Here is a 21,410-nt window from a genome sequence, read left to right as displayed (position 1 = left end):
CATAACATAAAATTGATCATTTAAAGCATTTTTAAGTGTACAATTCTGTGGCACTAGGTACATTTATACTGTTAGGCAATCACCACTACCAGTCTTCTTCAGAACTTTTTCATCTTACCCAACTGTAAGTTTGTACTACTAAGCAATGATTCCCTTATTCCCTCCTTCCCCCAGCCCCTCCCAATCACCATCCTACTTTTTGTCTCTATGAATTTGACTGCTCTAGTGGAATCATATAGTATTTGTCCTTTTGTGACTGGCTTATTCCACTTAGCACATCTTCAAGGTTCATCATGTTGCAGTATGTGTCAGACTTTCCTTCCTTTTAAAGGCTGAATGATAGTCCCATTTTATGTACATATCACATTTAATTTATCCATTAATCAATCTGCTGGACACTTTTGGCTACTGTGAATAATGCTTCTATGAACATGGGTGAACAAACATCTGTTCAAGTCCTTGCTTTCATTTCTTTTGGGGGAGAAACAATGTTTCAAAAAGTATAAAAATATTTTTAGTTTCATTCTAATGTAGATTTATTTTGTTTGAATTATTTCTCACTTCCCATCTATCAGAAACAAAATAAAGAAATGCTGTATCTAGCAAGCTGTATATTTAAATAAAATAAAACAAAACTAGGTTAACAATTCAAAGTTAATTTTTAAAATATGGGTTAAATATACTTTAAATTTTAATATGTTGAATATGAAAATTATACAGTCAAATATTTAAAATATTTTACAGTCCTAAAATAAAACTTATTTCAATTTTTCAAGAAATTTAAATTTTAGTATATACTCTGCAAACTCCTAAACTTCAAAATTTTTAGACATTTTATATCTGTACTACTCCGTGAGTTATCACTACAAAATTAAATTCCAGTCTGTATAGATTATTAAAAGGTATCTTCTAAAAGCATGGAAATGTATATGAGGGGCCCATGAAGTTCTATTCCAAAAGAAGCCAGACTTTTTGGGCTTAAAAATGTTTTTTCTTTATTGTACAATTCATCAGCTGAACCACTTTGTAAATTACCAACTATTTACTAACCACAAGGACATTTCTGTTTTGAACCATATCTCACACATACCCTTCACTGCATACACTCAACATTCAAGTATACCTACTTCTAGCAATGGCTGCCACACAGAAGTCACTCAAAAAAGCCAATGATAGCTGAGCTAGTTTGTAAAACAAAATAAATCAAACATTAGTATCACTTTTGACATTCAGAAATCTAAACCTGCAGGTATGATATTTTGCTAGGTTACAAAAGCCAAGCTAGTGTTTATTTATCAAAATACTTATATAGCTAGATCTTGTTAAAAAAAAAAAAAAACAACTTCAGAAATAATCCCTATAACAACCCTATGAAAGAGATGCCATTATCCTCCCCACCAGCCCAATTTACAGATGAGAAAACTGAGAACTTTAGTTTCCCCCGGATCACTGTAGTGAAGCCAGGATTGATACTTAGCAGTTTGACCCAGAGTCCATGCTTTTAATCACTGAGTTAAGATTAGTATTGGGAATGAAATGTTTCGCTATGGTGTGGATGTGGAGAGAGTGTAACGAGTCCAGTGGAGAAAGAAGAACAAGGATGAAAGACCTTCCCATTTCATACACAAGAACAAACTAAAGCCAAACCAAATAAAATTTAAAAATCTAAGACTACGTGGAAAAAAAAAAAAGTTTGTTTGGGTGTTCAGAATATGAGACGATGTACCTGGGGCAAGAGGAAGAAAGTGGTCTTGGCCACCAGGTGGCAAAAAAGTAAGTAAAACCTAGACTGGCATTTATAAATTCACAGCTTTGATGTTCTTTTCTGAAGATTATGAAGTCACTGTTTAAAACAAGCAAATTGTACTTGTTACATGGAAGAAAGTGATATATTTCAGTGGCCTTCAAGTAAGCAAGGATTTTAGGAAGTCTTTGGATATATGCTTTAATATTGTCAAATTTCTATTTCTTAAAATGTATCCAAAATGGACTGCCAAACTGCTCTCAAAGGTGGCATCAGTTTCCAGTAACAACTATATAACCACCTAATGGGGATTTGTCATTTGGATTAACTTTGATACCTGATATTCTCTGGGATGTTGATGAGTGGCAATGAATCTAGAAATCAATTTGGGAAGAACTGAAATCTCTGAGTGTTTGTATTCCTGTATTCTCTATTTAACCCTTTTAAAAATACCATGTTCTAATTCTTTGTTAATGTATAGAAATGTAATATGTTTTTGTGTACTGACAGTATACAACAACAAGCTAGGAATATTCCTTAATGCCCAGGTTGAAGGCATATTCCAAGGTCAGGAAGTTATTACCAAAATTGTAATCTGGATTGTGTGCACTGCCAAAAGGGAAAAAGGAAATTGAAGTCAGGAGAATATAGAGCTGAGAATATTAACCATACAGAAGTGAAGTTTGGGACAAAATGAGCATTTACAGAATCAAAGTATAGGTAGGTTAGTGAATAAGACTCACAAAGCATAAAATGACTATGTAACAGAAATTCTAACTCAAGAACCACCAGATTTTTTAGAACAGAGTTTTCAGGTCACTCTGCTATTAAATGTTTTGGATCCTTTTTTCTATGTTGCATATAGTTTCAGGGTTCATAGAACCACACATATCCTTAATAGTGCTGTTGGTATCTAAGGTAATTTTCAGGTTTGACACCCAAGCTGATAGCACAGTAACTGCTTTTGCATGGAATTGATTAAATAGTACCTAGCTCTGAACCATCCTGCTAAGTGTTTGTCCAATGTCAATTCTTGAGAGAAATACATTATTATGTTATCCTGATTGCCATTTTGGGGTAGAAGATGTTAATAAGAAACAATTCTAAGCATTAGAACACTGACAAGGTGGCATTACAGAAGCCGAGAGCTTGGCACATTCTTCCCATTGAAAATGGAAGTAGTCCAAACTTGCATATATATATTAAACATCAATTCTCAAAATAACAGGCTCTTCCACTAGACCAGCTCTGAGATTTAACCTCTTAAAAATGTTTATTTGATGAAGGAGTGAAATTTAGGTTATTTAAATTAAGTCAGTTTTATCCTACCATTATTTAATAAAGCAGTACAGAGAAGTGAAACATACAAATCTGTTTAAGCAGGCAACAAAAAAACACAAAACCACATGGCTTCAGGGTGGATCAGGGTACAATTTCAAGTGTTCCTATAGATACGATTTTGAAAGAGGTATTTTCATTAAGCATTGGGACAAAAGAACCACAGAACTGCACAAGCAGCATACAAGTATATTCCTCATATCAATCCCTTCTCCATATTTTTAGTAGGGATACGGGGGGAATGCTGGCACTTATGAGGCCTTAATATAAGTACAACATTCCTTAACAAGTATCATTACCTCTCTTATATAGATTGTGTAACAAGCCAATCAATTCTTACTAATATGGCCTTCAGTTTGTCTATCAACACAACATAAACTGCCATCTCCACCGCTTCCTTTTTCTCCTGGTTGCCAGCTGCTTTTCCTTAGCTATTCACCTGTTAAGTAAAGGTCTGAAGAAATACTACCACTCCTAGAAAGTGTGTAATAAATCCTCATGACTGTAACTTGTGCTTAATACCTTTACTGGCCTCAACAAATCAACATTTTGCCATCATTTCTTCAAACATGGAAGTTTTGTGCAAATTTTCTTCAGGAGTGCCTGATAAGAACTAGAATAACTATTTCAAAGAAGAAAGGTTTAAATGCCCAATTAAAGAAAATAAGAACAACGTATTTAACAGACTAAAAGTCAGTTTTAATTCTTTAAGACCTCGGGCAAGTAATTTAACTCTTATGTTTCTTCATTTGAAAAAATAAGGTAATTGGCCTAACATTCATTCAAGTCTCTTTTAATTCTTAAATTCATGTGTTCTTTTGTAAATTGGCTGTCAGTATTTTAAATGTATTATAATGAATGAATATATATATTATTAATAAATTAATGCTCTACAGGCTCTTTTCATCTTATAAAAAATTAAATGCTATGTAATACAGGGTAGACTTTAAGTTTCAGAAATCAGACGAAAGTAGGCAACACTTAGGAAAGACCTTATGAAGGAGTTAGAACTAAAAAGTCAGTAAATACAACTTCCAAAAGCAGAGGGAAAACCCTCCAGGCTAGGAGAATAATACATGTAAAAGTATGACAGTTGAGAAAGAACTAAGGCAAAGGTACATGGTAGAAAGGAAGAAAAAAAAACAGGGAAAGGGGAGGATTAGATAAATGAGAAATTTAAAAATAAATCTGTTTAACAATGTATAGAAAACCACTGTAGTTCTTTACACATGGAATAAAGAATGATGCAGTCATTTAGGCAACTGCATATAAGCCTGCACTGACTTGGAATTACATTAGAATCTGATAGTACTGATGATTTTAGAGCACAGTAACTTGGTAACTTGTGTACTACTGAAGAACTTTATTTATTTAAATCTTAAGCTTTCAAAAACAAACCTCAAACAGGCATACTCTTCAACCTGCTACATGGAGGTACATCAAACACACATTATTTAGAAAGTAGAAGATTTAACAAATGGCTATATGGTGTACAATGTATAAACCACATCCTTTAATTAAATATCAACACATGACTACATTTAAAGGTAATTGTTTCTCCAAATTAGTAACACATAAAACTTTCTCCCACACAAAATAAACTAAAGGTATTCTTGATTTACTGGATATTTTAGTTAATAAAAATTGTCTTAAATTTTCCTTTTAATGAGGCAAGTAGCAAACAAAGTAAATACTGCAGCCATTTTTTTTGTTTGTTTGTTTTCTTTTAGAGACAATTTCTAGAATAGGTCTGAAAAGTATTTTAGTAAAAGCTGATACAGAACAATGATGTTTCTGATGCTGTATGCCCAGTGATGCAACTGGAGAAAAGTGGGATGGTGGGAAGGGGAACAGAAGATTGCAAAAACAGTTGAGGCAAATCCTTGATACTTGATTTGAGAAGAATCTGAGAGCTAGTTTTAGATACATGTCTTGTGTATCTCTGGTGTAAATACTTGTTTGGGAGGAGGAAGAAAGCAAGCATTAAAGATGGGTAGTCCACTCATCCTTTCAAATGTCATCAACTGGGTTACTAAATATCATCTTAGGCATGAAATATTAAACTCATCTAATGATTTTTGGTATTGCATACAATTTTTACCTTTTGAAGAAGTCTTGTTTCACATTATATGTACCTCACTTTTATAAAGTAAAGGAATGGTAGAAACAGCACCAGCTGAGGAGTTAGGGGACTCAGGTTCTAGTTACAACTCTATTTAAATGAGCTCTTATGCCCCCAACTACCTCAATTTTAATGTGAGAAGATTCAATTATAACATCTAGAGCTTTTCCAGCAAGAATATTTTATTATGCTAAATCCTAATTCTCCTCTGTAATCTGCCTGGATTTGGGGGGCATTGTATCCTATGTTCACAATGTTGCTCTTTATACAACTGGATATAATTCCCTTCCTCTCCTTGACCCTATAGAAATTTGATTGCTTATTCTATTAAAAATACCAAGAATATAAAAATAGCCTCTGAAGTATAACATTTTTAAAGAGAACAAAAATTGTGAAACCTGTGGGAACATTATTGAAATTAAGTTAAAACAGTATCAAACAGGTAGTTTTCAATGACCTCGACCTCAATATTGTAAAGTCTAAATAAATACTAAACAGAGAGTTCAATTTGGAAAAACAATTTCTTTCATCCTTTATTGCAGATGAGAACACATGCAATTCCTTTGATTTACTGAGGTTACCTTTTCCACTTTTATAGTAATTCCTGGCTTTTACAAATAAAGGATTGACCAGGGTTATGTAGAATAACACAGCAGAAGGAACAACGGAGAATGTGTGAGTAAACAAACAAATGGAAAATATTTGAGAGTAAATGTGAATTTCTTCCATTCATATGTTCTCCTAACCTACAATTTCTTTTCTACATAGCCTACAAGGTAATCTGCTCAAGAACTCCTTGATAGCTTCCCGCTGTACCTGTAATAAAATCTAATTTCTCCACAGGTCCTTAAAGGCCTTGTGTGATCTGGCCTTTGCCCTCCAAACTTATCTTGATACTTTCACCTCTATGATTGCAGACTCCCTCACTCACCCTCTTTCAGTTTCTTGAAAGCCGTTTCCAAGTCAGGATTTGCACACTTGCCTCATTTGCTCCCTCTGACCTCTCAATATTCCAGTCTCAAATGCCACTTTTCCCAGACGTCTTAAAAGCCTCAAATCTAAATTGTTATTCTTCCTCATAGCACCCAGTTCTTTTCGTTTACAGTTGAATATTGTGATCCCTGCCATGTGTGCTTAATTGATTAATGCCTACTGTCTTTACTATGACGTTAGTGACCATGTGTTTTCTTCAGTAGTATACAGGCAGCACCTGATCAATAATTTACTAATGAAATGAAAGAGAGTAAAGAAAATAAGAACTTTCAGTTATACCTAAAGACCTGACAGAACATAAACTGAGATAGATAATGCTAAATATAATTAAAATAGGTTTTGTTTTGTTATTCTGAACCAGGATTCACAACACTAATGTGTGTAATTTATGGCTTGAATCTTTCTGGAAACCATAATAATTAACAAATTATGCTTCTATTTACATTGCACTCTATGCATTAAAAAAAACACCTTCTGATATACTTAAAATCCTTAAGAAAGGTAGTTAAATAAGCAGACCAGTAAGTTAAGGATAATTACCACATGTACATTTTACTAATGTGCTAATTGGGGATGTTTTATCTGGCTAATACCCATTAACTGCAATAGCAAATCTATTTTCCTGATTATAAAGCTATAAAACTATATTTTTCTATATTAAGTTATATCACGAGTATCTTCTGACAAGGCTAGAAAATCCTTTTTTAAAAGTTATTTGAATGGTGGCAAAAAGAAAAAAGTTGAAATGCTTCCAAGTTGATTAATTTGGGAACCATTTTAGCGAGCCTAGTTCTCATGAGTTACTTTGAAGAGTTAATTTAAATTTTGTATTGGCAAAAACTGAACATTCTCTGCTACTGACAGTTTCTTTTGGGATGAAATGTGTGCTAGTGGGAAGAATTTATATTCTTAAAGCATTCACTTTTAAATAATTTGGGCACTTAAAATAACTGAGTGATTCACTCCTGCAGCTCTCAGGTGGAGCATATTGTCCCTAAGTGATAAGTTATCAGTCAGTGCCCCACTGTAAGCCCCTGAACAGTGATTTTTTCCCCCCTGTATTACTAGTACTACTTTCCAGTGCCATCACAGGCAGAAGCAGAACTTCAAACTTAAAGAGAAGAAGATGGAACTAAGTCAGTTCTTCACTTTGATAGGAACTCTAAAAAAATAAGATACACATGTGTTGATTAAAGATGTACTGTTATAGTTGGTTAGGCAATATTTACACTTCTATAAGCAAATAAGTTTATACATCCAGGATAATATTCCCAAAGTGGGACAAGGTAGGGTAGTAAGCAATGGTACAAAATATGTTAGAGCAATTTGATTTTCTATTTCTGAAAGTATTTAGATATACAGCGGCTTTCAGCAATTTAAAAAATAAGCCATAATACACAAAACCCAGAAGTATCTAAGAAATTTACAAAAGCAAACAGTTTGTGAATTAATGCTTTGAATTTCTGGGAGTTGCTTTTGTTTATCATTTTATTAATTTCTTACAAGTTTGGTAATGAGAACCCTTAGAAATCAATTTGCAGCAAAACAAAATATGAAAGAAGTTTCTAATATGGGGGAAATACAATATTAAGTTTTTTGAACACAATAAAATATTCAGCTATAACAACTGAAGTTTGTTATACAATGGTAACAATGTACTATATTTTTGTATATATATGTTTCATTTCATGAGTCTTTGTTGGCATGGGTGGTTTGAGGGCTGGTACTAGCCTATAATCAAGTTTTTACCATTCTTCAGCAAAATGAGAAAAGTTATGGACAAAAGTAGTGAGTTAATAAATTTAAAGGTTTGCCCTATATTTGGAGATTATATCCTTTCAACAGTTTTCTAACATTAAAATATATCTTTTTTTTGTGAAAAATGAAACTCTTGTAAGAAACTAAGAAATGGTAATAGGTACTAAGTTTTTATTTTTGAAGTGATTGTACTGAGCAAAATTTCAATTGGTAGCCTCTCATTATCCTTCCCCCTTTTTGGGAATTTCACTGTTCCCCTCAAAAATAAAAATTTTTAGAACTACTGGGCTCAGTTACCTTCTAAGTTGTGTCGGCTTTAGACAAATCACAGTACTTCTCTGAGCCTCAATCTTACTTGTAAACTGTGCAGTTACTGGGAACATGAAATGAGACATCTAAATTCCTGCCATACTAGATGCAGAAAAGATGTTCTTTTTACTTGGAAAATGCAGGCATGTATTTTATAATCCCTTTCTGGACCCTCGAAATCAATCAAATCCTGACTGTGCGAAGTGTCACTCCCTCAGGACCGACTCCTCCACACATATTCTGGAGGGTTCCAATGCCTCTAGCATCTTCAGAGACCCTGCCTAATCAGTTATCCTCTCTGATGTTTCCTGTATCTTCAGCCTCTCCTGCTCTTCTGATCCATCTCTGCTGTTTATAAACATATTCAAGAGTCTCCTCTTTAAAAAAAAAAAAAAGTGTATATATCTAGATTCTACTAAAAAAGTGTATATATCTAGATTCTACTACCTTCTCTGACTATCTTTCAAAATCAAACTTCTTTACTTCTCATTTTCCACTGTTCCCCATGAGGGCCAAAATGAATTGTGATCTAACATCTATCATGAAGTTGTTGATCCATTTAGGATTACCGGTAACCTCATAATTTCAAGTGCATTGGGTATTCTTAGTCTTCCTTTTACACAATCACTTGTGGAATTAAACACCATCGTCCTCTCCTTTCCTTCTTGAAACTAACTTCCAATCTAGGTTTTTCTGGTGATCTTTTCAAAGGTTATACTATTATTATTATTACTATTATTTACAAATTGCCTTTTATTGTCCTCTTATCTTTTAACTCGCCCAAACCTATGCTTTAGCTACAACTTTGGTCTTTTGCCTTCCTGTCTTTTGTTCTCAGCCATACCCCTGGCTTTAACTACCATTTATACACTGATGGTGTCTAAATCTAAAAAACTAAACCTAAATCTCTAGCACAGACCTCTCCCTTAAGCTATAGACCCTGAATATCTAAATCTGTATTTCCTTCCCTCCTCCTCCCTCCCTCTCTCTTCAGTTTTCTCATTCATTCAAGGCCTAACTCCTAGGTACCTCTCCATCCCCTCAGCCACATCTTAGCTCGACCACTTTTCAACTTAATATTAAAAAGTCACTCAGTAGTATCTATCTCATACCCCTCTAATGCACATTCTACACTGTTGCCAAGTGATTTCATTTTTTTGTTTAAAATCTTTCAATAGGTCTTATACCCCTCTTGGATTAATCTAAACTCTTTAACATGTCATACATGATTCCCCCACCCTCCTCCCTTCCTGGCATCTATCCTTATTTCTGAGTACTTCCGTTTCCATTCATTCTACTGAGCATTTAGATAATCTTAGGTGCAACATTATTTTGTGTGTGCATATGCATGTATTAGGTCATGAAAGCAAAACTTCTTATGGATTTTAACAAATGAAAAATTGAAAGCAACTACCCTAGGGAATTCTATCAGAATGTCTTCCATGCATAATTTTTAAAGGTCTTCCTCACTCCCATTAACTTAACTGCCCTAAATCTTCATTAATAAAAGTGACAGTGAGGTCTGTTAAAAAGCTGTGAATGAAATGTAAGCTTGCCAAACCAAGTTACCGAATGGCATTATTTTCTCGCTAATAGCTGATGTGTGGAGAATAATTTTTACTTTTTAGGGGTGGAGATGGCAAAGCTAAAGAGTGAAAAATTATCAGTACACCAAGCAGGATACTAATCAGAAACAAAAAATCTAGGCTACAGTTTGCTGATGGAATTTGTGGGGGGGGAGTTTATTACAGGAATTATTTCAACTGCTTTTAATTTTCAAAACACATTTAAGAATAATGTAAATTCAGAAGCCAAACAAATTTGTTGCATTAGATAAACTGATAATGTCTTCTACTTTTGTTCCTGGAGGCATTTTCTTTTATTTCAGGTTTGTTGGGATTGGAATGGAGACTTGCCTACACCAAGTTAATGAGGTTATTTCAACGTCTTTCTTCTTCATCCTGACCTACATCAAGCATATACTTATTCTCTTAATCCTATTCTTTCACTGTGGCTACATTCTAAAAATAAATCTTAGTTAAATATGCTAAGACAGACATAATGAAAAGAATTTCTTTAGCAGTATGTATTCTTAAGGGTAAAGACCCCTATCTCTATTGCTATAAAAATAAAGTACAGAGTGCTACATGAAACTACATGGCAGGGGGCTGGGGCAGGGAGGGAAGGAGGTAGGGGCTTTTACTTGTTATCTCCTTTAATCTTAATAATACTTTTCTCAGGTTATCATCCCTTTACATATGAAGAAATCAAGGCTTCAGGTTAAGTCAATCAACTTGTCCAAGTTCACACAACTTATTAAATGGGAGAGCCAGGAACACAGTTTTAACTTAACTATATTCTGTCCACTCTTCCAAGACTGTCCACATGGTTAATGCCCTCACTGCACATTGTGCTCATTCTCCCCTTCTCAAAGGGGCGACCTATTTAATAGGTCAAAACTTCCTCATTTGATTTCCTCCTTACCATTCTCTACCTTTTCTTTAGAAGTTATTTATCGCTTTCTAACATATTAGATATTTATTGTGCATATTGTGTATGGTCCTCTGCTAGGTGGTAAGCTCTAGAAAGTTAGGGATCTTTATTTTGTTTACAGATGCACCCCTCAAACCTAGAAGAGTGACTGATAGTAGACACCGGCCCATTCTTCCTTTCCCACTTTTCATCTTTAACTGTACAAGGACTTGTTTAACCATTTTCACCTTTAATTCCTGGGAAAACAAAACAGGACCTACATCTGAGCCAAATTAACATTAAAATATTTGAATTTAGTCTGAAATTCTGTTAAAAAATTAGGATAAGTATCATTTAAAAAATTCTAGCCAGAATAAAAAGTGATGACAAGACACATAAAACAAACTGTAAAATGCGGAAATGCAAATGATGAAAGATTAGTACCTTAGAGTACCTGCTCACTTTCTGTGATGTTTTAGAGGCCGAATGTGAGACACAGATGAAAAAAGGAATCAGAGTACTCTAAAAGCAGTGGTTCCCAAACCTTTTATTAAAAAAGTCAAACTGGGGACTTCCCTGGTGGGCCAGTGATTAAGACTTTGCCTTTCAATGCAGGGCGTGTGTGTTCGATCCAATTAAAAAAAAAAAATTGGAATGACAAAAGTTAACAAGTTTTAATTTTGCCACAAAGGGGTGTTACAAACTAAATATAATATACTATCACTATAATTTCATAAGCACACATTAACATAAAAATAATTTCAGTATAAAGGGTAGTCATTTTTACTGAGTAAATTTAGATTCACAAACACCTCATTTATAAAAGTAGCTCCATGTGTATTTAAGATTTACATGTGAAAAAGTAAAACTTTTAAAACAAACTATAACAGAATCTTTATAATCTCAAGATAGAGATTTCCTTTAAAGAGAAAAAGCATAATCATAAAAGAATTTGACATTAAAATTAAGAACATCTAGTTACCAAAAGATACCATACTTAAAGTGAAAAGGCATGCAAATGACTAGAAAATATCTGTAAAGCCTACCAAGCATTGCTATCCAGAATACATAAAAAGCATTTACAAATCAATAAAATAAACCCATAGAAAAACAGAATAGGCAATTCATAGAAGGAACATGAATAGCCAAAAAATAAATCCAAGTGTTCTCAACAGTGTGACTAACTGGGGAAGATACAAAAGAAACCTACAATGATGAAGTAACGTTTCATACTCCTCATAATGTCAAAACTTAACAAGTCTAAAGTATCTGGAAGGTGAGAAAACAGACCCTTTAATCCATTACTGATACAAACACTCTGGAGAGAAAACTGGTAGTTATCAAATCAAGTTGAAGCAGCAGCTCCTACCCTGTGTTCTAGCAATCTACTACTGGATATGTATCCCAGTGCAATCTTTCTCAATAATGGCTTTTTAGTTGTTGTAACGAATGGGGGTACTACTGTAGAAGATACCAGGGACACGAGGCACACTTGATGTGTAAAGATAATGCTGTGACACGTCCCATGACTTTTGAACATTCTGCTGGGCAATCATTTAAGGGAACAGAAGGAAAAAATAAGGTCAAATATTAATAAATAGGATTTAACACAAAGTATATTTGTATTGTTTTAATATAGGTGAAGATTTTAAAGAATACAACCCTTGTGTAAAGAGAGAAGACTGCACTTTTATTTTTGTTCCAACTTTACTGAAATTAGTTATTTCAGAAACTCCCTTATCAGTATCAGTGCCTCTGTTGGTATTTGAATGGCCAATTCAACACACCTGTTTAATCTGCTTTAACAGCTGTCCTATTCATGGTGATCCTATCCGTGCAAAGTATCTGACTACTACTATTTCTTCTAGCAGTGCTTCTTAGACTTTAAGGTGCACTCAACTCACCTGGGAATCTTGTTAATATTCAGCACCTGAATCACTAGGGTAGGGCCTGAGGTTCTGATTTCTAACAAGCTCCCAGAATTCTAATGTTACTGGTCTACTATCACACTTGGTAGCAAGATTACAGTGTGGTTGAGCCTGAGCACTGACACAGTGCAATACATTACTTTGTTATAAATTACTTCTTTATTTTAGTCAGGGCATTACTTTATTTAAAATATGAATGTAAGTTTATTATTATGAATTTCATTTTAACAGTAATGAGGCAGTTGTAAAATATTTCTTTAAAAATGGGATATAGGAAAAAAAAATAAAAAAATAAAAATGGGATATAGGTTCAAGAACCACTACTCTAGAGGAAGCCTTGCACATGCACCTAAGTAAACATATACCAGAATATTCCCTACGCACTGTTTAATAAGCAAACAATTGGAAACAACTAAAATGACCAACAGAAACCTGATACAGTCACATAATGAAACACACACCATATGACAGTAAAAATAAACTAGAGCTACCTGAATAAACATAGATAAATCTTGGCATGATCAGTGAAGAAAGCAAGCTACAGATACAAAATTCATAAATAGTCTTAAAACCAATCAAGGAAAAACCATATAGGGTTCATGGATACAAAGGAATGTAGTAAAGTATAAACGGAAGGATGCATGTTAGCGGTTGGGAGTGGGGAAAAGAGGGAATAGGATTTAAGAGCGGTACCAAGTACAGAGGAAGCTTTGTTTTGTAGTTTTAACTTTCCAACTGGGTAATGAGTGCATGAATATTCATTATATTGTATATTATCAATACTTACATTGCTACGTTATTTCTCATTTCACCTCAGTTGGCGAAAACTGTTGGGCCTAGACAGCTGTTTGGAAAATACTGCTCCAAAGCAAAGATTCAGGACTAGAAGTCAGAAGACCCAGATTCAAGTCTCAGTTCTGGTTCTTACACATTGTGTAGCTTTAGGCAATTCAAATAACGAACTTCTCTAGGCTTTATTTCATTTGTAATAAAGTCATAAAGCACCACCTTTCCTCTCCAACTCACAAGGCTGGGTTTGAGAGCCATATTGCTATGTGAGAAATCTGTAATAGGATAGGAAAGGTAGGAGTAGGTAGGAGTAATTTTTGAGAATTAAGAGCAAAACCTTGGGTATATTAGAAACAAAATCTATCAGTAAACAAACCAAGCAAGTCAATCTGTCACTCTATATTTTCTTGTCATCACTGATTCTAAAGATATGACACCAAATTATATTTTCTTAACAATGGAGAAATTTTGAGTTTATCACTTCCTAAGTGATGGCATATGGATAGACAGTCTCCTATTATAACTATGTTTCTTTATCGTAATTCTTCACCAAGGAACTGAAATTCATGATACCAAAACAAAATTGCATTAAAAAGTACTCTTATTAACTAAAACAATCAATGTCACATAACCAGAGGAACTGTTGGTTCTCACTGCCCTTTCTACATAGTGAGCAGATGCACATTTTATTAGTCCTATATTACAGATGGAGAAACTGACTCAGATGTGGGATAGCTTGCCTGGAGCTGTACACCAATTCAGCGACAAAACTTGGAACAGACACTAACTGCCTAGTTCTTCTGTGTTCATTAAACTACCAAAAACATTACTTTGCCATAATGCTTTATGGCAATTCTGTATGTCACAGGAAATAGAAAATTCTTTGTCAGATGTCATGCACGTTTCAAAATGGGCAAAGATACTCAAGGAAACAAGCCACTTATCAACTACAGTACTGCACAGCAAGTGACAAGATTAAAACTGCCTACGCCTGCTAAAACTCTAATCCTATCCTTGACAATTAACCTTATTAATTCTACAGCAGGAGAAAAGAGAGGTCAAAATATAGGTGAGGGTTTCCTCCTGGATCTCAAGTAATATAGCAATTATTGCACAACAGGGACCTTATTTCTTTTATAAGGTGAAACATGTCTATCTCCACTGCTCTTCTTTAAGTAAGCCTCCACCCCTACTCCCAACCAAAGAGTTGGGCACCCAAATTAAAACACTGGCAATTATGATAATTATCAAAATATTGGCTCTGATTAGATATTAGATAAATCACCCAAATGAGTTTATGCTATAAACATGAGACAAACTCTTTATAGAGAAAAGTTCATTTTATTTTAAGTCTTCTTGTTAATGTAAACAGATGAATGCTCTTACAACATGTACCTTTTTACTCAGACTCATTACCTAACGACTAGTAGTTTTAAATGACGCGAGATTTCAAACTTTTTATTTATTGGATCCTTAAAAAATATCAATGAATTATCTTACGGATCAAGTACTGCATATTACAGAAAAGTTTTAAACATGAATACCTTTTTGTAAGCTAACAGCCAAAATTTAAAGGTCACCCTCCCTGTATTCCGTTACTCATCCTTCTGCTTAACAAATCCACTTCACGCTGACTTAAATCTATGAGTCATTTAAAAAAGTTATATCTTGGCGTTGGCAGAAATCTCCATGGATCAAAGCTCTGAACATTTCTTTCTTTTTTTTTTTTTAATAAGAAGCCAGGGTTAAACTCTCTTCTTTACAAAAGCCCTTCACAACAGTACAATCTAACTTGACAGTACAATCTAACTTGACAATCTAACTTTTCGTTTCAGGGTTAAAAAAAATTCCAAAGAAAAACTCTAATTTTTCAATTCAAAAACAATTCCTGATGAGCCTACCCTAGAGTACGAAAACAGGTAGAGTTCAACCATCGAGAGAAAACCACACTACGGCGGCGGACCAAAATACACAAATCAAGCACGGTGCAGATTCGAGCTAAAGTCTAGGCTGGCACACACGAGGACATCCAGGAGACAGCCTTCAGGCCTCGCGACTCTCACAATGAGCCAGGGAGCGAAATGTGAACCTGGACCCATCTTTCCGTCCACAGGGAGAATAGCAAAGGAATGAAATGAAGCCCTTCTTTGCAAGGAGGACCCAAGACCTTTGCCAGTCCGTCAGTCCGTCCCTCTCCCGCCCCCAGACTCCCGCAGCCTTACCCACTACGAAGACTTTCCTACCTCTCCCCTTCACCGAACCAACAGAGAATCTTCTCAAAAACCCAGACGCGGTCGGGAGTGGCTTCTCCGCCTTTGCCGGCGCCGAGAGGCATCCCAGTCGCCAACAACAAAGACGCCTCCCGCTCCCCTCCCCCCGCCCGGCCCGGGCTCGTCCCTCCCGCGCTGCTGCTCCGGGCCTAGCGCCCCCTCCCCGAGCCCAGCCGCAGCGCCCCGGCCCCCCGTGGCCCCACGCACCTGCACCTGAGGGCCGCAGGCAAGGCGTCAGGTAGAAAGGACCAGGAGAGAACCTCTGCCGCCGCGCTGTCCTCTACGAGGCGCGATCCGCGCTGCTGCCGCCGCCCGACTCTCCCGGCCTGCGGGCGGGCCCGGCCAAAGAGTGGGGACGAGGCCGGCAGCCCCCGGCGCCGGGACGATCAAGAACGGAGGCGCCCGAGGGGGCCGGCTCGCGCTCCCGAGTCTCGCCTCGCGCCGGCCCTGCTCCTCCACACGGGTTCGCGTTCTGCTGACTAACGGCCTCGGCACGAGGCGCTGGAGCGGCCGCCTCCGCCGCCGCCGTCGGCTGCTGTTGAGCCTCACGTCCCGCGCGGCCGTGGTCGCTGCTGCCGCAGCCGCCGCCACCTCCCTTTCTGGCACTGCAGATACCACCCAGACCCAGCCAGGTCTTTCTTCTTTTTAATCCTCCTTTCTTTGCTCCCCTTCGGCCTGCCGGCAGCGGGGTTCGCTCTCGTGGCGGGAAGGAGGCTGGAAGGGAACCCAGGCTCTAGCAGAGAGCTCACTAAGCTAGGAGTTGGTCACTGACTGAAGGAAAGTGCCAAGGCTGACCCGGACTCCAGCCTGAGAGCGGGCCGGGTGTTGGACGCAGTCCAGTTTAGTCCGACTTCCACCAATCACAAGCCGCCCAGAGGAGTAGGGCGCCCGGAGAGGCCGAGCTGAGTCGGCAGGAGGCGGGGATTGCGGAAAAGAAGAGCCAATAGGAGCAAAGTTTTCCCTCCCCTTCACTTGGGCGGACTGCCACATTCGGACCAATGGGGGAATTCTCGCTTCGAAGAAAGTGGGATTTATCGCCGGGTTTGAGAAAGGCTTCGCGGATGGGGAGGGGTAGAGACTGGGCTGAGTAAAAGACCCTTGCTGGAGCTGAAGGGCCGAAAGGTGTCCTTTGACCTCCGCGAGGAGTCACGTGGGATTCCGGAGGCGGAGGCAGAAATGCTGGTTAAGTTCCTTCCGGGTCAGAGACAGAAGCGTGAACTCCGTGGAGATAGTTCCTGGTATCCTAGGCTTGTGTGCATCTTCCTTGTCCCAGCTCGAGGTGGTTGTGGTTTCGGCGATGAGCTCCCAGAAAGGGAACGTGGCTCGTTCCAGGCCTCAGAGGCACCAGAATACGTTTAGCTTCAAAAATGACAAGTTTGATAAGAGTGTTCAGACCAAGGTAGGAACCTGCCTATTACACTAAATCTGACTCCTGGGAGGAATGGTTCAGTGGAAGTGAGAGGAGTTGGCTCTCAGGAAGTGAGAGGAGTTGGCCAGGGCAAAAGTGGACCGCAGCCCAGAGTTAGTTTTGGCTGCAGTGTAGCCTTTTCTTTGACCTGGATGTGTTGTCTCCTTGTAAATATATTTGGCGGTCAACATTTGACTAATTGTACTGAATGAACGGGACCCTCATCAAACCTAAAATGCAAAGGGAAAATTGAGTCGTTGAACGCTCCCATTTGGATTACATATTTGCAGTAGGGAAACGAAGATTATGACGCTAGTGTCTTTTTCAAATGATGCACCAGGTTTATGCAGTCACTGTTTCTTTTTGGAAAATCCCAGGCCCATAGGTTTGTAGGGAGAATGTGAAAGCTCTTAAGCCCTCTTAGCCCCAGTGTCCACACCAACATAATGGGCATTTCTCTCTCGTTTGTAAGATTGTTTTGAGAATCAAATTATTTGATGAATGCAAAACTGCTTGTTTTGCTGTTTATATTTCTTTAGCAGATTTCTTTAAGCTGGAAGGAAATTCAGACTGTATAGATAGCCAGAGGTCTTGGGTTGTATACAGCTACTAATTTGCTGTTAGGTATTTCTCCCTCCTCACTTAGCTGTATGGAGGGGAGATAATTGAAGACAAGAGCAGCTTGGGGGCAGCCGCCATCATATCAGATAAACCTGACGTTAACGTAAACTGGAGCTCAAATTTTCTAGGTGTGTGGCTTAAGCAAGTTATTAAATATTTAATTTCTCTGAGTCTTACTTTGGTCTCAAATGAGAAACCCGCCTGTATTGTTGAGAGGTTAAGTGATATATATAAATGATCTGGATCATTAGTGTCCAACAAGTGATAAATTTCCCAACATTGGCTACGCAAGAAAAGTAACTTCTTTTTTTTTTTTTTTGGCTGCGTTGGGTCTTTGTTGCTGAGTACGGGCTTTCTCTAGTTGCAGTGAGCCGGGCTACGCTTCGTTGCGGTGCGTGGGCTTCTCATTGCGGAGCAAGGGCTGTAGGCGCGTGGGCTCAGTAGTTGTGGCTTGCGGGCCCTAGAGCGCAGGCTCAGTAGTTGTGGCGCATGGGCTTAGTTGCTCGGCGGCATGTGGGATCTTCCAGGTCTGACGATCGAACCCGTGTCCCCTGCATTGGCAGGCGGATTCTTAACCACTGCATCACCAGGGAAGTCCCAAAGTGACAGTTCATGGTAACCAGTGACTTCCTTTTTCTTTCCTTTCTGTCTTCACTATACAGATATATAATGAGCATCTTTCATGTACAGGGTCCCATGTGCATGTGTATACAGTGTTCAAAAGAGTTGACTCTGCCTTCAAGGAACTTATGGTTTTCTGGGTCATGGGACAATAAGCACAGAGATATATAATTATAAATTATGATGAAGGGAACCACAGTTGAGTAAAGAAGAATAAGGAGGGATATTTTCAATTGGGTGCTCAGAGGACCTCTCCTTTCCCTTAATTAGGTTCAGATTCAGAAGGAAAACCTGGAGCAACGTTTGGGAGGACTTTCCCAAGTTTGTACCTGTCATCAATAGGTAAACCAGAGTAAAAAAGCTGTGCTATTCCAAATAGATGTCTATCTTGCCCTGTATTCTTACTCTAAGTTTTTTCACAAGCATTTACTGCTGATTGTTTTTCATCAGGTGATAAAAAGCAGTTTTAATAAGTATTTAGCTACAGTGTCGCTTACTGTGCTTGTTGTCCTTTTAAGTACAGGACTTCTTGAACTTGTACTTCTTGTTCTAGTACTTCGTCCTAGACTTCCTGTACTTTTCGTGTATTTTCTGGTGTTATCTAACAACCATGTCATTATGGTCTGAAACGTTTTCATGAGTCTCAAGTTCAGTCCCTGAGTTTCATTTTTTTTATCATTAATTCCTTTGTCTCTTTTAAATAGTGAGGAAGTCTCATTCGTCCATTGGTAGAACCACCAGGTGCTTTGTTATTGGAGGTTCTAACAAAAACAGCAAGAAATATTTTACTGAGGAAGATCATTAGGTTGATTGTTCATCTGTCTGACGGAGGACTAATAATTGGCTGCATTCATGGCAAATTCTTGAACCAGCTATGTGTAGCTGTCTAAAGCCAAGATTTTGTCAGAAGCATCTGACCCTGTCTTCATTCCTGTGCTTTATACCAGAAAGATGTTTTATTTAGCAACATCTAATAAAGGAGTGGTAAGATGTGCATGATTCTCTGTAACTCTCCTTGAAGGATTGTAGTAACAATTGACTACTTGTACCTCATTATTTTGACATAGTCTTGCGTGATGGTTCTCCGTCTCCTCATCTGCCAAGCAGTTTGTCAGGACTGAAATTAGAAGTTGGATAATGACAGCTGTTTTATTGGAAAGTTTATCTAAGTAAAGCACCCGCTCCCAAAAAGACACAGGTGATAACTGTCTTCATATACTTGAATATATTCCAGAAGAGGAGAGAAGCTTCGCATTCCAAATGGCCAAACTTGAACCAAAGGGTCAAAGTAAAAGAGATAGGTTTCAGCTCAATATAAGGGAATTGTCGTAATAGTGAGGAGCATGCACTAGAATTTTGTAACCTCCCCGTCACTGGGGTTATTAAAAGAAGCCTCTATGGCCATTGGCCTGCAGTGCCCTCTCATGACTTGCAGAGGTGAGGTGGAGATGGGAGTAGGTTTAAATCTCTTCTAGTCATTTGGTACTAAAATATTGATTGTATCAATATCAGGCTTGTGTCCCTTATTGGAAAGGCAATAATGTGTAGTGGAAGGAACACTGGACCAAGAAAAAAGAGCCACATTTTAGCCCCAGTTCTGTTGGTTTTTTTTGCTTTGTGGAAGCATAAAGCATATGATAATTTATGTGGACTTGCAGTTGCTCAAAGCTTAAAAAATTAATTAGAAAAGAAATACATGTTTGTTGAAGAATATTGAAACAACAGAGAAATGTATAAAGTATAAAAGTGAAAGTACCTTTTTCCAGGCCTGTTCCTCTTCAGATGTAGTCACCGTTAAGAGATGTGTATGTTTTTAGACATCTAAGCACAATATAGTACCTATGAAATAAAATGCATTTTCCCTTTCTCATTTAGAAAAGTGAGTATGTCAGAACATAGAGATTAAGCTCATTCTTTTTAATGAGTGTATAATATTCTACAATATATATGTAGAGTAGCTTATTTAATTACTTTCCTATTAAACATTTGAGTTGTTTTCAATTTTTTACTATGACAAATAAAGTTGCAGTGAATTCTTGTATTCACATATTTGTTCCATATCAGTTATTTGGTACCAGACATTGTGGTAGATACTAGGGGTATAAGGTTGAGCATAATATATAGCCATGCCTTTAATTGAAGCTTATAGTTTGGTGGGCAAGGTGATGGGCATTAATCAAATAATCTTTTTGAGTATGTTAATACAAATGGCAGTAAGAGCTAGGAAGGAAAAGTCTAAGGGAACCTTGAGAGTGTCTAGCAGGAAGTCTTGAGTAAGTTTGGAGGGTTTAAGAAGGCTTCCCTGAGGTCTGAAGGATGGATAGCATTTAACTAAATGAAATGGGAAGAGCATATATTATCTTCTTAAGGATGCTGTTTGTTTCATATGTGTAGTCAGCATTGTTTTTACTAGCATGTCTGAAAGTGTTAGAGCCCCAGGATCACATGATTTTGTTAGGGCAGAAGTCAATTTCGTGGTCAATACTAGATCTCACTTTTAGGGGGTCATAGTGTACATTAGCATAAAACACTTAGATGTTTTGCAGTTTAAAAAAAAATTATTTAGCCAAAACTTCCCTGGCTGTAGACTTTGGTTTACATAATACCAGTTAAATGTGAATTAATTTTGGGGGGAACACACTCATTTTGGGAAACTCTTGTTACTACCTTGAAATGGAAAAGGAAAAGGAAAATCTGAGGTTATACTCTCTAAATAGTTTTGGAAATAAAGTTTTGTTAATAATAGCTAGTGCTATGTACTTAAGTATGTTAGCATCTGTGAATACTTGATATGTATTATCTAATTTGATCTTCAAAAATAACCCTAAGACAGGTGCTACAGTTATCCCATTTTGCATCTTGGGAAATTAGGACTCAGAGGTGAATGATGTGCCCAAAGTTACATTAATAGCATGTGGCTGGCTATCCATTGATTAGGTGTAACCTGTGCTGGGAGACCTTAAAGAACAGGTAAATTAAAAGTCCCTTTTTGTGTCTGTGCGTTGGTTGTTATTTTTGAATACTGTGTTTTTGTCTA

The 21,410-nt window shown here is 37.3% G+C and overlaps 2 protein-coding genes across 2 annotated transcripts in view; one reads left to right on the top strand and one right to left on the bottom strand.

The window, feature by feature from the left end:
* ABHD17B (abhydrolase domain containing 17B, depalmitoylase) overlaps positions 1-16,531 on the bottom strand; it is a 38,810-nt gene extending 22,279 nt beyond the window's left edge. The window contains exon 1 of the mRNA XM_024738991.1: positions 15,931-16,531. The gene's annotated coding sequence lies outside the window, so the exon portion shown is untranslated. The remainder of the gene's footprint in view (positions 1-15,930) is intronic.
* Positions 16,532-16,811: 280 nt separating this feature from the next.
* Positions 16,812-21,410, top strand: part of CUNH9orf85 (chromosome unknown C9orf85 homolog) — a 58,532-nt gene continuing 53,933 nt past the window's right edge. The window contains exon 1 of the mRNA XM_024738972.1: positions 16,812-17,122. Coding sequence (XP_024594740.1) covers positions 17,021-17,122 — 102 coding nt within the window. The 5' untranslated portion in view covers positions 16,812-17,020. The remainder of the gene's footprint in view (positions 17,123-21,410) is intronic.

This window comes from Neophocaena asiaeorientalis, unplaced genomic scaffold (genome assembly GCF_003031525.2).
Source record: "Neophocaena asiaeorientalis asiaeorientalis breed wild unplaced genomic scaffold, Neophocaena_asiaeorientalis_V1.1 scaffold249, whole genome shotgun sequence".
NCBI lineage: Eukaryota > Metazoa > Chordata > Mammalia > Artiodactyla > Phocoenidae > Neophocaena > Neophocaena asiaeorientalis.
This window is presented reverse-complemented; position numbering and strand designations above follow the sequence as displayed.